General features: G+C 50.6%; 3 protein-coding genes across 3 annotated transcripts; 2 read left to right on the forward strand and 1 right to left on the reverse strand.

Annotated features, from left to right (window-relative positions):
- Positions 1–1,134: 1,134 nt before the first annotated feature.
- On the forward strand, positions 1,135–2,956 carry FMAN_08100 (uncharacterized protein; the record flags this gene model as incomplete). The annotated part of the gene is made up of 4 exons (XM_041821532.1): positions 1,135–1,252; positions 1,396–1,659; positions 1,729–2,064; positions 2,133–2,956. 4 exons carry the CDS (start codon positions 1,135–1,137, stop codon positions 2,954–2,956), a joined length of 1,542 nt encoding a protein of 513 aa, XP_041687303.1.
- An 8,789-nt stretch (positions 2,957–11,745) lies between these two features.
- On the forward strand, positions 11,746–14,292 carry FMAN_08101 (uncharacterized protein; the record flags this gene model as incomplete). Its single annotated transcript, XM_041821533.1, has 2 exons — positions 11,746–11,815; positions 11,864–14,292. 2 exons carry the CDS (start codon positions 11,746–11,748, stop codon positions 14,290–14,292), a joined length of 2,499 nt encoding a protein of 832 aa, XP_041687304.1.
- A 157-nt stretch (positions 14,293–14,449) lies between these two features.
- On the reverse strand, positions 14,450–15,566 carry FMAN_16195 (uncharacterized protein; the record flags this gene model as incomplete). Its single annotated transcript, XM_041821535.1, has 2 exons — positions 14,450–14,941; positions 14,991–15,566. The coding sequence occupies 2 exons, from the start codon at positions 15,564–15,566 to the stop codon at positions 14,450–14,452; spliced, it is 1,068 nt and encodes a 355-aa protein (XP_041687305.1).
- Between the last annotated feature and the right edge of the window lie 412 nt (positions 15,567–15,978).

Genomic DNA, 15,978 nt, shown 5'->3' on the forward strand with positions numbered 1-15,978 from the left:
TATTGCGTCAAATCAAGGTCAGGCCAGGTCAGGCCAGACGAGAGCATGCCATTGAATGTCTACGGTCATTTCTGGTTTGTGGATATGAAAAACTGGGCATTCTTGCAAATGCTATTCTGAAAGTCTGCCTATCGACGACGTATGTTGAAGAAGAATTGGGTTGGCCGAAGGAGATAATCTGGAAGCAAGAAACGCTCGAGAAGCAGGGATAGGCCACCCCAGACTGAAGAAGAAGACGCAGAAGAGTCTCTCGAAGGAGGATGTACACATTCGATGTCCTCAGTACAAGCTCAAAGTACACTCTCATTCAAACTCAGCCAACCTAACAAGAAGCGTGGCGCACCGGACCGCGCACCAGGGCCAGTACCAGCACCAGCACCAGCAACAGGACCAGCTCCATCTATCTCCAGCACGTACCAGAAGGACCCACGCTCTACCAGCCTTGTTGTTGCTGTTCCATTTCCATTGCTCACCCATGGCCCATGAGCCGGACAGACCAACGCTAACACTAATACCAACAGGGAGCATGATGGCCTCCCACTCTAGGGGGTGTGCCTAGCCATGTCTGAAGGGTCCGTCTCGACAGTACATACTGTACGTACACGTTGGAGCACGCCTCCTCCGTTGGAGATACACCTTCTCCAAGGCGAAAAAAAGAAAAAAGAGGATGGGTTCGTTCGTTGTTCTACGCCAGAGACGCCATAGGGAAAATGGTTATAAACAACACCCCTTGTCCCCTCGTCGATCAACTCTAGTACAGTAGCGTAGCTGGGCCGATCTCCATGCGAACACTTACTTGCACGACCTTGACCTTGACCTTGACTTAAGACTACAAGGACTCCACAGACTTCAACAGCTTCTACCTACTACATTGCTACCATCTCATCTCATCCTAACTTTCACCACACCTCACCTCACTTACATATATACACCATCCAGGGACCCTTCCTTTCCTCACCTTGACTTGAGGTTTCATCCTTCATACTTGTATAACATATCCGTCACATACAAGTCTTGGCCTTCTATATATATACCCACTTCACATCCACATACACACTCTATCTTGTCAACTCACCTCGACTTGACTTGACTTGACTTGACATGATCGCATCGCCCACCTCGTCGCCGTCATCTATGCCTTACTCTTCTTCACCCGACTCTCACACAATCACCTACCCCTCACAAAACAACAACACCGACAACATGGTCCGCTCATCATCAGCCGAGCCCGCAAAGAGCTCTAAGCGAAAGGGTAAGTAAACAAAAACCTAACCAGCCACGCGGGACAGAAAAAGCAAAAAACACACATACGCTTGCATAATCGCGCCCAGGCAGCAAAGTCAATTCGATTCATACACATACCCATGATCAACACTAACTGACACGCAACAACAGGCACACGAAGCGTCTCTACCCTCACACCTTCACAACTCGCGCGCAAGAGAGCCAACGACCGAGAGGCTCAAAGAGCTATCCGGGCGCGAACCAAGGAGCACATTGACCGCCTGGAGCGCGAGCTGGAGGACCTCAAGAGCAAGCAAAGCCGTGATCAGACAGTCCAGGAGCTTCTGCGACGGAACCAGGCGCTCGAGGAGGAGCTTATGCGACTCAAGGAGAACATGGGCGTCTCAATGACCTCTTCGCCTTACTCTGCACCTGGTACGGCTCTCTCAGTCTCCATCCCGACGTCCTCGTCACCGCACAACAGCATTCTGACCAGCCCCTCAGTATACGATGATAACCTCAGCACAGGCAGCGGTGCCATCCCCAGTCCTCGCGGCTCCCCCTTCCCTTCTGGCGACTACAGCCCCATCCCCGACTATGGACAGCAATATGTCCCCCTCCCTAACAACTGCGAGTCATGGGCCAGCACAGTCCCCTGCCCCGTCCCCTCCAACGTCTCAAGCCCTTCCTCATCTGCCGACGACTACAGCGCCGGCTACATTCCCACAAGCGTGCCTACCTCGCTGATGCCCTCAAACAACACAAGCTCCTCCAGCATCAGCGTGGGCCACGCTCACAAGGACGTGATCAAGATGGAGTATGAAGATGTTGACTCTCACGGTACGGTCATCCAGCAGCACCCAGCAATCTCACTCTCGCTCTCAAGACAGGAGACTAATCACACTCAGTGTCTAGACGCCGGATTCCGCCTCAGCAACCCCTCGCTTCATCCCGTGTCCCATACTTACGTGGCTCAACAGCAGCAGCCCGCCTGGAACATGTATCCCGTCTACTACCCCCAGGCTCAGTCCTCGGTCCATTGAAGGGCCAAACTCAACCGGGCTCATCCTGGCCGGGATCTGGGCCCGTTCTCACCACTCCGCCGGCCTGTCGCTTCGATGAGCTCTTAGTCGGCTTCCTCCAGGACTGCCGCCGCATGATCACCACAGAGTCTCTAGCTCACACTCTGGGTCCTCCTCAAATAGACGTGCGCTCACTGTTTCGCGGCCATGATAGCCACGGTCAGATCGCCTGCTCACCTCATCCCATCACCGACCTCATCCGCAGCCTCATCGACACAGCAGGAATGGCACGACTGACTGAGCGCATCGCCATCTTTGCGCCTCTGCAAACCATGATCTGTTGGCTTGCACAGCCTACTCCAGAGAGACGCGCGCGACTATGCGAAGACTACGTGCCGCGAGAGCGCCAACTGACAACTCCGCACCCTCAATGGCTCGATCTGCTCCTCTGGGGCAGTCTGCGCGAGGCCGCCATCGAGCGGCAGAATCTCTACGCTACAGACGAGTTTCAAAGGGTCTACTTCGACGCGCTGCGCCTTGTCAATTGGCCTTATCAGCCACTAGACGGCCTAGTCACAGATCCGCAGACGGGCCACGTTGGGCTCACGGATGCCCTCATGGCCCATGCCATGAACGGTTCCAATTGGCGTCTGGCTGGGACCTTTGCCCAAAGATACCCTGAGCTTTGCGGGCTAGTGGCTCTGGAGTAGAAAGTCTGTCTGATGGGGATCGACCACACCTTTGACTCTGACATGACTCTTCACCTTACCTCACCTTTACTTCACATGATTCGACTCCTGTATCATGGATCACATGCTGCAAGGCATGTCATGACATCGTGGGTTAACACGGCACCACAGAACGTCGATCCAAAAACTTACTGTGTGCTGGGATCATCCGCCGCGGCAAGTCTCTATCCTACTCCAACCCACGTCGATCATGCCCCAACCCACACATCCACATACATACCTACATACCTATCTATCTATCAACTACTACTACTACATCGTCATCATCTTATCACAAAAAAAAAACACAAAAAAACAAATCATGACATGACATGACAGGAAACTTTTAGAGGAGGAATCAAAGTACCCCACAACATCTCTAACGGCCATACTATACTTCTTACTGTACTGTTAACATTACATTATGGGAAAACCAATACTGTTATTAGACATGTATACTTGAACATGAAAGGAACGGGACGGAGGCGTGCAATTTGGAACACACACACACACACACACACAAACAAGCATTGGGACAAATCTAAGGAAATTCACTATTGGCGATATGGGGTTCTTGTTTTTAGAGGTGTTTTTTTTGACATACATTCCTGGGTGTAAGATGGTATTACCCATGTTCTTACTAGGCACATTTTTTACGAATCAAGATACACACGTTGGAATCTTCACACTCTGGCCTCAATTCTTCGTTTCATGGATCGTGATTGCAACTTCTACTATGAGCATCTATCTTTCGACTATCAGGCGGGTCCGATGATGAAAATCCTCTGGTTTCATTTTACCCCATACACTTACATGGTCGATGACATTCCAAAACCCTGCATGGACCCTTGTCCAATTTCGACCTGTAATTGATGGCATATTCCCATATCTACCAGGGTGTGTATGTTGCTGGACTGTGCTGTGCTGTGTGTGTGTGTGTATGTATGTATGTATGTATGTATGTATGTAGTGTTGTTGTTGTTGTTTTTAAAATTACCCTTTTCTTTTCTTTACTGGTAAGCGTCTTCTACATACGTAGGAGAGTTACATCGAAAATGCATCTCCACCGCCATGTTCCCGTCACGCACATGGCTCAGAGTCCCAAAGAGGGAGGGGGAGTGTCGAGCATTGGGCAGTCTGAGGGTCCCCCACTTACAGTGTATGGTTAAACCCATAGACCAGGGAGAGGATATCTGATATGTATCGGTCCAGCGCTTATACTGCTAATGGTCTAGTTGATTATCCCCCTATGCACCAAGGGGTAAAAGCTGTTCCAGCGACGACAGGCATGCATGCTGCTGTGCTGTTAGTTGGTATCGCACCTTGGAGTTTTGGAGCAGATATACCTGATACCCAATGCTCAGTAAGAAATGCTCACCGCGTAGCTTACTTTTGTCCTGCCCAAAGACGTCAGTTGTCCACCTTGGCTACAACTATATCATTTCTCAGTTGCGTTGCATCGCACATGTCACTGCTCGAGCCCCTTGCGGTTGCGGGAGATCTCGAGCAGGGAAAATTCGCAACATTGAGCCGCAACAATACCAAGTAGAGTGACTTGAGATACTTGCTTTTGCCTCCCACGTTCTCAAGTACAAGTTTTTCCAATCTTGTAAAAGATCGTGGCGAAACTGCATGGACACGCACGTGGCCCATCCATACCATATGGCCCTTGTCTCGCAATGACAGCTTGACACAATCTCATACGGCCACATGCGTATTCTAAACATGGACTTTTGCGATCCCGAGGGAGCAAGCACAAAGTTTAGTCTCAGGTTAGGCTTGAACGAACTGAGCTCCGAGGTACAGCAAATGTTCCGTCCTGCCCTGTGCTGTGCTGTGCTGTGCCCTGCCCTGCCGCTTCTCTTGTCTCTCTTCTCAAGAGCCGGGGTGGCGTCACGGTCTTGTATGCCCAAAACGGTGATTTCCATATTATCTATCGGTGCGACACCGACACCGACACACTCAATGAGAGAGAGACACTGAGACAGGCTAACAGGCAGACAGAGGCTGAGAGGCAGTCGCGCACACACACACACAGCGAGAGAGAGAGAGTCTCAGCCCTCCGGAGCTACGTAATGGACATTCTTCGCGGAAGTTCCGTCTAGATTCCGTGAAATAAGGGCGTAAAACAGCCTCGAACGTTATGTTTCGCGGAAACTCTATTTGTTTCCGTGATCCCGTCGGGTCGGACGTTTTTCTCGATTAGCAACACGCAAAGGCAAAGAAGCGATTGTACAACATTGCGGCTCGAGCCTCAATTCCGCCGACCATCGGAAGAAGACGACGACGGCTGGTCGGAGAGGGCGAAACAGAGGCCTCGTCACGCAATTGCTTGGCTCAAAGTAAAGAAAAGTACCTTGCAGTAATGGACAAACCCAAAAGATACCGACCCGACCAGGTTGTTCCCGCGGGAAACAATGGGCATGGGTGACACTAAAAAGTTCCCTCCGCATCTGCATCTGACTTTCACCTGAAGCCTCAAGGTAAGGCCTGCACTGACGTTGGAAGTGAAACTGGTGACACTGAAGATCGGCCACTAAACATCCCCCAACTTTCAGTTGGCTATTGCCTATCCTCCTCTTCTGAACTATATTTTTATCATACTGTACTGTACGTAAAATTGCGACTTTGCCCTTCCGAGTATGCACTTCGCCAGCAGAAGAGACGCACAGGCATTTCCCAACCTAGCGGTGCAACGAAGCAACAGTTCCGTGAGACACTGACAGCAGCAACTCAGGGCTTCGTTGCGTAGGTGGCTTGGCCTGTTTGAGTCTGAGCCATTCTTCACGCAAAGCGCGGGCATTTAATTGTTTTGTTTCAATTTTCCATCGCAATTCAGACCCCGATGTCGTTAAGGCCGCGAGATCCTGTATGTACAACAATGACCTGCATCTGACGTCTGACGCCCAGTTTGCGGTGAAGACGCCCAGATGTGTGGGATGCACAATGTACAATGCGTTGTGCTGTGCTGTGCTGTGCTGTGCTGTGCTGTATTGTATGTACTGCACTGTCCTGTCCTGTCCTGTACACCGCAATATGGGAGCAAATCAGCTCCAGGGCTAGAAAACCTAGAAGGGGCCTGGAAGACTGCTCAGAAGAGTGATCGAAGCCAATGCAAGGCCAATCTGCAGGCGAGAATGGCATCGGCACGTGTTGTGTGGATGCAGAGCAATTCGGGAGGGAGGGTGAAGAGGCTACAGTCCCCCAAAGCGCTTCAAAGTCCTGTACGTACTGTCTTGCTTCCAACTTCATCTGCTGCAAAGCCGTTTCTTCATGACTGAAAGATGAAGATGGTTGCGTTGAGTTGGAGAAAATACGTCTAACTGAAGAGGGCGAAGCGGTCCGAGGTGTGGAGAACTGTTAGACAAATAACGGTATATGACAGGCTGAATTTATCGAGGACCCTAGAGTTGCAGAATCAAGGGGTTCTGTAGGGTCATAGAGTTTGCGCTAGAAGGTTGCTGCAGCTTCTATTCCATGGAAGTCAGAGGTTGAAGTGTGGTGCTGCTGGCTGTGATCGAGGAATCATCGACGCTCCCAGGGGGGGCCTTGGAACTGCAGGATGGGGGCTCTCATGCAGGAGTAACCAACAGTGAGACATGCTACGTCAAAAGAAGATGGAAAGAAGTCCTGCCGAATAAAGGCGTCAGCCTGTTGTCTCCATCTCTTCTCTAGTGGTGTCCTCGTCAGCGTCGATTTCCGTCCTGTTACCGTTTCTGTCGTGTCGGCCATGCGACCACACAGACACACATGGCTCGAAACGGACTAACATCAGCCAAATTCTCTTGGGGCTGACTTGAGAGATGCCACAGTCTGTCGAGATTAATCACCGTAATTATACCCTCATATCAATCTGTTGGCTCGTTCGTTGCTAGGGGGGAGCCTGAGTTGAAGGCTCAAGATTGGGTTTGCCGCGCCAGGGGTTGTTACGGTTCCCCGATCAAGCATAGAGTTGCATTATCTGTGGTTGTCTTCTGCAATGATGACATTCTCCCCTTGAGAACTGGCAAATGCGAGGACAGGAAAGGGCCCTATACCGCTGCTTGATCGTCATTCTTATATGTACTGCCCTTTGTACACGGTCATATGCAAAGATACGGCCCTGCTGTTGCCAGCACATCATAAAAAAGTCATTTGACTAATATCGTGGTGTAGAATTGAATATGGCGATCCGCCTCGAGCCGTTGGGATAATCCTGGCTGCAAATTACAGGCCTTGCAACGACCCCTGGGTCGTTCGCCATGGACCCCCGTTCACACTGAGGGGACGTGGCTTGCATGGATTTGTTGACAGGGATTTGGGAGATCATGACGCTAGTAGGGGCCCTAGAATATCGCATTCAATCCATCAGCAAATAACGTCTCGGCATCTAACTCATGCGCGGCTGCTTAAAATTGCTAGACCGTGAAGTGATGTGCAGTTAGAAAAAGAAACAACCGTGTAAATAGTTGCGCCAAGACGTATGAGCCGGATATCCATAGAGCCCATGATCTTCAATTAGGCCTAAAGCCAGGGATTAGTTGAGTAGCGGCACGATTTGCGAGTAGAGATGAGGTTGGACGCAGGTGGATCTCCCAACTTCCCATCTCCCTTCCTGAGAAGAACTAAGAGACCAGATCAGTTAGCTCCATCTCTGTACCTAAAAACCACGAGGCAAGCATGGATGGGGCCTCAAGGGACTGAGGTGACAGGAGACACAAGCAGAGTCTGAAGAATGCCCCCTGCGTTGCACAGACATGATGGCTGCAGGAAAAGAGACCGACTGCCGTAAGGAGTACTTATTACTCAATGAAAGGAGAATCCACCGCTTTCGCTCAAGAGGCCCGAGGAGGTGTTACATTCTCTGTTAATATCTCATACGTAAAAACTTCGATGTTTTATCAAACCCTCATCATGAAATATGTACTTGCTGTGGCTGAGTGTAGCTAACAGCAAGGTTCTTCTCGAACCAAGTGCAGAAGACAATAGAGTTTGTTCTTGCAGCATCTGAAATCTTTGATGCACGCCCTCACTGCTACCAGGCACGTGGCGAGGCGCCAACCATGCGATGCAATGGGGTCGCTCGAATGTAAAAAAGGGGGTCAAGGACAAAGTATCTCAAGTACTCGATACTCGTGTGTCAAAAAATCCTCCGCCTCCATCTCATCTGCCAAAAGATACGGGGCATTTCGCGAGCTAGACCGACAGAGTTTGACGGTTGTTGCTTGCACAGCGGCAAGCCATGTGGACGTGGTGATACGCGTGCGCGGCAAGGTTGGACGGAACGTACAGAAGCTTCCATTTGCCCTCATCTTGTTTCCGTACACCATTTTGACTTTCATATTATTCTGTTTCCAGTAAGCGCCTCGGATGAGGCGTCCACAATCATATTCTCACACACCGTGACGGTGAGGATAGAACTATGTGGCTGATGACGTTCTTCGAAACGGGTACAGGGTTCATTCGGGGCTGGTCCCCAACGGTATGAATTTGCGCTGGGAGACTGTCTCACCTCGCAACCTCCTTGAGAATTAGTCTTGGCAGTGATCTTTTCAAAGGGATGAACCGCCAAGACATGTGCCATAGTCCTTTTGCAATTTTCTTCGGCCGTAAGGATGAGATTTTCTTTTTCCGTGAGATGATTGTATTCTTCTAGGATGCGCTATTGCCTGTAGGATATGCAAGCTTCCTTGGAAGTGTTGCAATGATAAGCATGCCAGCATATGAAACCCATGAGTTGGAGGGCTTCATTCTGGTAAGCCGGGATTGGACAGGAAACACGAGCTTTCACACATGTGTGACTTGGTGGACTGTTGTATCAATTCTGGAAGCGGTCTGAAGGACTCAAGTGTGTACCGTATCCATGACCAACAAGAATGCATGTCTGTGAAGATCATCGTCAACGCGGTAAGAAACCCAACTGGTCGTAACCCGCGCGACTGAGCCTATCCTCATTATGCTTTACTCATTCAGCTGTGGCTGAAACCTGGCTTCTGTGAGGCTTACAGAGACAGGAAGGAGCTTGTGCTCTACCAGGATGAGCTTGTAGCTCAGCCTTGATCAAAGACGGGTTGGTGGTGCTGCCCGTTTCATTCCCAGTCTCCCCGTTCAGGGCACTTCTCTCGGTGATTGGACCTGGAGATACCGAGCAAAAGTGTCCGAATACCGGGAAGCGCGCTCCGACTGCAACCCGCCATTTGAGGTTTTTCAGTAGTCCTGCAACCCTCGAACATGAAGCTCCTGTCGCCAATCATTGTTAGCGGGATAATGATCTATCATGTCCATTCACGGTCTATGGCTTCGACCAAAGACTCTTGGCGTGGGACGGACTCGGTCGCGAGGAACACCGGACTCAAGAGCTATTCGATGGCCTTGTGGGGCTTTATCGTGGGTCTCAACGACCGATGTCAAATCAACGGGAGCCGTCGACGATTTGAGCAAGGGTTGTTTCGGGGAGGAGAGATGCCGATATCCAAGCTCCATAACTTCATTCCACGACCCGCTTTAACCATCCAGCTCGAACTCGTTCTCATCTTGTCCTGCTCGCTTTCCTAATTTCAGACCCTTTCACTTATTGATAACTAGTCTTATCACTAGACGCCGGCACTCAGGCCAAGAAACGTGCAAGACGTTGGGGTCACGGATGCATGCAAACATACTTTCGATCCCACAAGGCGGTCCGCATGCCACCCTCGTGGGACAGCGCCAAAAGCGTGTATCAAGGCAGCCCATTGGTGGCAGAACACCCCTAGTCATCAACTGCAACATCAGCCTAGAGACCGTTGCCGTCATTTCGTCGCAGACCCCTAGGCCTCACTTTTCCAGCTATGCATGTCACTTTAGACCAGATCCTCGAGGCCCGGCCGAGTTTGATCTTCGACAACGAACCCCAGCGAACAGCAACCCTAGCACGACGCGAGATCAAATCGAGTGAGCAATTCGTGATAGAGTGTTGCTGTTTATGCACACCCGTGATACTCTACAGAGTCATCTGTTTGCTTCAAACTTTATATTCATGACAAGAGTCAAACGAAGTCTTGATACCATTGGTACCCTGGGTAACAGCAAGGCAGCCACAAGCGCAACAAATGCCGCTTGTAGCGCAAATGGCGGTAGTAATTTAACTCTGTCGCGGCAGGCATGGCATCCGTCCATTGGTGGTTTTGCGAGAAGGTTTGTCGTGTCAGTCGTCAGTGTCATTGTCCCTGAAGCCATGATGCGTCACGGTCGGAGCGAAAGCCGAGAAATCGTGAGATTGAGACCGGTACTTGGTTTGATCCAGGGTATCCATCCTGCAAGTTGAAAGCAAACCAAGGTTTTAGTTCCACGTTAGTGAATGCCGCGGGGTGATCTGGACTCAGCCTAGTCCCAGGAAACAGGAAACCAAAACTCTGCCACGGCTGGTCTGATCCGGGTTGCACAGCGTAGCAATGGTGTTGGATACACGTAGATGCAGTGAAGCATAAGTCTTGGCATTTCATACGGATCATGATGACAATTCGATCTGCAAAATACGTGATAGTTGGTCAAGATAATCGAGAAGCCATCGAGATGGGGGATGAGAATTCGATTGCCGTGTATGATATGATGGCCGAAGAAGTTTCTTCGTCTCATCTGCCGCCATTTTCTCGTCATACATAGCGCAGTCGACGGTCTCGCCGCGTGAACCCCCCGTAACCGGGTATCTTCCGGCCCGAGTCCGAAAAGTTCGGGCCGGGTGCAATCGGCGCCGTCTCTTTCGGATATTCTTCGGGACGGAGAAGCTCTAGCTATTCCCAAAGCTCTCAACTACTGTGGTTCTTTTGTTGAGAGCTCTGTGGACCTGCTACGATTAGGCTCAGCGGAACCACCGCCCCTCCGTTCGTGCCTGGGCCTTGGGGCGGCGACGATACCATGGACTTGGGAGCGAGACAAAGCAAACATGTTGGTCCATTTGCCGGATCGTAACGGACCGCTACGATTAGTGATCGGGTCTTGGCCTGTATCTCTTTGCTTGCTGCTAAATCTCGGCCCGTTTAATGTGTTGGTGGTAAGCGTGGAAAAGTACCGTAAAGTAGTCGGATCTTGAAGGATCCATCGGAAAAGGCACGATCTTCGGTGCCGGATTCATCAAGGTCCCTTTGTTAATCCGAGTTTGAGAGGTGGAAATCTCGGGTATTGATCGAGATGAGAATTGCCCCTACCGAGGTGAAGACAAGCTCACCCCCAAGTGGTTCCCCACTTTCCACGAACCTTCCAAAGCCAGCCCCACGTGACTCTTCACATGATCAGTTCATTCGATTCCCTCCATTCATCGGTTCAACTCTGGCATCGCGTATCTCATGATATTGAAGACGCAGTACGGTTAAGTCCCCCGCTTCGTGTTGTTTTCGCCCGAGGTTTACGAGACGGAATTTCGTCCCGACGAAGCGATAACCTGGAATGAGTTCCTGTCGATACGCTCTATGATTGGAGGAAATCTCGGCTAAACCACGGGTAGAACTCAGAAGCTCATCATCCGTGGGGCTTCACCACCAGCTAGATGCTCATCTGGCATCATGAGAATGAATTGGTCTGTTCGATTGGCAAATGATAGAGGAGAACGAGCTTCTTTCTCGCCCGACGGATGCATATGTATCAGGCAGAATAGACACCCGAGTTGCTGCGGGGTTGTTATTTACCCAGGCAGGTTCCCAGCTTGTTCAGGGCGCGAGTATTTATCTGTCGACTAGAGGAGCTGATTCCTGTCAATTGATCTACTTTCTCAATATTCTTGGTCTTATAGTGAATCGGGGTCTTTGGAAGTGACAAAAATGGCTGATATCAACGTCGAAGAGGTCCTGAAAAAGCTGTCTCTCGCTGAGAAGGTCTCTCTTCTGGCAGGTTAGTAGCATCACATGAGGGAAACAACAGCAACTAACAATTCCATAGGGATTGACTTCTGGCACACAAAGTCACTCCCAGAGCATGGAGTCCCCTCTCTGCGTCTATCAGATGGCCCCAACGGTGTGAGAGGCACCAGGTTCTTCAACGGAATCCCAGCAGCATGTTTTCCCTGCGGCACTGGTCTCGGTGCAACATTCAACCAGGAACTGCTCGAGGAAGCAGGAAGGAAAATGGGCGAAGAGGCCATTGGAAAGAGTGCTCATGTAATCCTCGGCCCTACCATCAACATGCAGCGTTCACCTCTTGGAGGACGTGGTTTTGAGTCTATAGGCGAAGACCCCTTTCTCGCCGGTCTGGGTGCCGCTGCGCTTGTCCGTGGAATTCAGAGCACAGGTGTGCAATCAACAATCAAACATTTCGTATGCAACGATCAAGAACACAAGCGCATGAGCGTTCAAGCTATTATCACTGAGCGTGCACTCCGTGAGATCTACGCTCTCCCCTTCCAGCTGGTTGTACGAGACTCACAGCCGGGTGCGTTTATGACATCTTACAACGGTGTCAACGGAACTGCCTGCAGCGAGAACAAGAAGCTACTGAACGACATGCTACGCGAAGAATGGGGTTGGGAGGGGCTGATCATGAGTGATTGGTACGGTACGTACAGCGTTACGGACGCCATCAAAGCTGGCCTTGATCTAGAGATGCCTGGCCCTACTCGCTGGCGAGGCGATGTCCTCAACTTTGCAGCTGCTTGTGAGAAGGTTTGGGGGCATGTTATTGATGACCGCGCCCGAGAGGTCCTCAAGTTTGTCAAGAAGTGCGCTGCCTCTGGTGTCAAGGAAAACGGCCCCGAGAAGACACTTGATACACCTGGGACAGCCGCTCTTCTCCGCAAGATAGGAAACGAGAGCATCGTCCTCCTCAAAAATGAGAAGAGCCTGCTTCCATTGGCGAAGGACAAGAAGACCTTGGTCATTGGACCTAACGCCAAGGTTGCGACTTACCATGGTGGTGGCTCTGCCTCTCTAGCCGCCTACTACGCTGTGACACCTTACGATGGTATCGCTGAAAAGCTCGGTAGCCAGCCTGCTTACACTATCGGCGCATATACCCATAAGCTGAGTCCTCTACTGGGAAGCCAGACCAAGGGTGAAGACGGTAAGGCTGGTATGAGCTGGAAGGTGTACAACAAGCCACCCAGCGACTCATCCCGCAAGCCCGTCGACGAGCTGTGGCTCGCCAAGTCGGAAATGCACCTCGTTGACTACTACAACTCTGAGCTCGAAGACCTCTGGTTCGCAAACCTAGAAGGCATTCTAGAAGTCGAGGAAGATTCCACGTACGAGTTTGGCGTCATCGTATGCGGAACTGCCAACCTCTACGTCAACGACGAGCTTGTTGTCGACAACTCGACCAAGCAAATCGCCGGCGACGCATTCTTCGGCACAGCGACACGGGAGGAGCTCGGCCGCAAGGACCTAAAGAAAGGCGAGAAGTACAAGATCAGAATTGAGTTTGCCTCGGCCCCAAGCTTCACCCTCAAGCTGGACAACCCCGTCGTCGGCCACGGATCGCTTCGCGTCGGCGCATCGAAGGTCATCGATGCGAAGCAGGAAATCGAGCGATCTGTCGCTCTCGCTAAGGAGCATGATCAGGTCATTATTTGTGCTGGTCTCAACTCGGACTGGGAGACGGAGGGCTCCGACCGTGAGAGCATGAAGCTTCCCGGAGCTCTGGATGAGCTCATTTCCGCTATCGCAGCCGCAAACCCACAGACGGCTGTTGTTATGCAGACTGGTACGCCAGAGGAGATGCCCTGGCTTGATGAAGTCCCTGCTGTGATCCAGGCATGGTATGGTGGTAACGAGACGGGTAACTGCATCGCGGATATTCTCTTTGGTGATGCAAACCCATCTGGCAAGCTATCACTGAGCTTCCCCAAGCGCTTAGCCGATGTGCCAGCATTCCTTAATTTCCGAACTGAAGCCGGGCGAACACTTTACGGCGAGGATGTGTATATGGGATACCGATACTACGAGTTTGCCAACCGTGAAGTCAACTTCCCCTTCGGCCACGGTATCTCATACACCACTTTTACCTTTTCAGACCTCAATATCTCCTCCAAGGATGGAAAGCTTACCACAAGTGTTACCATCAAAAACACAGGCTCCGTGCGTGGTGCAGAAGTTGCGCAGCTTTACGTGCGCCCAGTGCAAGCCGCCAAGGTGAACCGTCCCGTCAAGGAACTCAAGGGTTTCGCAAAGGTTGAGCTGGATGCTGGCGAGTCCAAGACAGTGAGTATTACTGAGTTGGAGAAATATGCCGCTGCATACTTTGACGAGGAGAAGGATAAATGGTGTGTTGAGGCTGGTGAGTACGAGGTTATCATTAGTGATAGCAGTGCTGTGACCAACAAGGCGCTCAAGGGCTCGTTCAAGGTCGATGAGACATACTGGTGGTCTGGTATTTGATCTATGAATCATAAACCGTTGTGCAATAACTCGATATAATTTGACCTGGTGCTTCCCTCGATCATTTTATTATTAGCATCTCATGCTTCGTATTAACTATTGTGAAGCTGTATGTGATAAGATCATGTCCTCTCCCTTTCCATGAATTATCGTTCATTCACCTAAAACTCTCTCCATCACCATAGAGCGTCTGATCATCATCAGGACATACCCACGGCTCCGCATCCCCAAGTCTCTGCGCCGTCAACCCAGCATTCCCCGGATCCTTCATGCCGGCATTTTGCTGCCACCTGTAAGACACCTTCCGTAATCTCTCGCTCTCAGCAGACGTAAGTCGAAGATACAACTCCGCAGCGATTACGTGAATGAGCAGAGCAAGCCAGGCACTCGCCCCAAAAGCACTATTGAGACTGGCTGCAATCTCATCGGGGCGTCCACCCGATGTTCCCTTGATGATGACGCGCTGGTCTGGGGTTTCACCCGTGTAGAATCCAATGCAGTCGGGGTATAGTGCTTCCACGGCAGGTTTGTTGTGATAGAACATTGAGTCCAAGACTGCACATGGCGTGGTAGTATAGTAAGGATCCATTCGGCTGGTGATCTGGGCCATTATAATCCCGGTGAGCCTCATGGTGACAACATGAGCGGCCTTGAACCTGTCAGCAAGCCAGTTATTGAAGTTCTGTATGGGGACTCACAATAATCCACCCTCGGATCATCCAGGCTCGATGTTGCTCAAGTTGGAGCTTCTTGATGTTGATATAAGCCAACAACATGCATGTAACAAGCAATATGCTCGCAGCACCAGTGACGGTCTGCATTTCCAACGTGCCGCCAAAAGTATGTCTGGCGATCATAAAGACTCCAATCATTCCGACTGTCGACAGTAGGAGAACAATATAGCCATTTATTCGATGAACGATAAGTGCTCTATGTCGAATGACTGGCAGAAACTGAAAGACTACCAGGACAGCTGCCGGGAGAATGCCAGCTAGATGCATGATTATACCAGCCTTGCCGACACCACGTCGGTAATAGTAACATTCTCCGGGAACAGCTCCTCTTGAGCCGTACGGCCTGTTGGTTGGTGGCTCGCTAGGACATAGTCGCCCGTCAAAGTCGAGATATATAAAACGAGATAGTGTAAAAGCGAGAAAGGCTCCGCCAAAGAGGAACCAAAGAACAAAGTTGTACCCCTTGGTGAAGCCAAAGGCACGGTATATACGCTGTAAACGGGTAGTGTAAGGTAAAGTTTGAGGCTTGTTAGGGTCCATGTTGTTGAATTTATGTATATATATGTGTAAGAATGAGTGTATAGGTAGTAAGATGTCCCATGTCCAACCTACCCTCGCGCCGGTATTTATGACCGAGCACGAAGACCCATTCGTGTCTTCTCTGCCAGCATACGTAGATTCACTATCGATATTTACCGTGCACTAGCTCAATGTATTCCCAATCTACAGTGTTTCGACCAAATCATTGATGATTGACGCCGCCATTGTGTGATGAGTAACTGGTAGTTTCTCACACAAACGCAGCACAATAGATCGCCATCAAGCCACTGATACACATCAAGATATCCGTTAGATTCTCCAGAACGCTGATTGGTTAGAACTAGACGTCTGTTTTGGTTCTCTCTTGAGCTTGTACACTCTCGGGTATTCGACCACGGCCAATCCTTCAACT

This window comes from Fusarium mangiferae (genome assembly GCF_900044065.1).
Source record: "Fusarium mangiferae strain MRC7560 genome assembly, contig: FMAN_scaffold012, whole genome shotgun sequence".
NCBI lineage: Eukaryota > Fungi > Ascomycota > Sordariomycetes > Hypocreales > Nectriaceae > Fusarium > Fusarium mangiferae.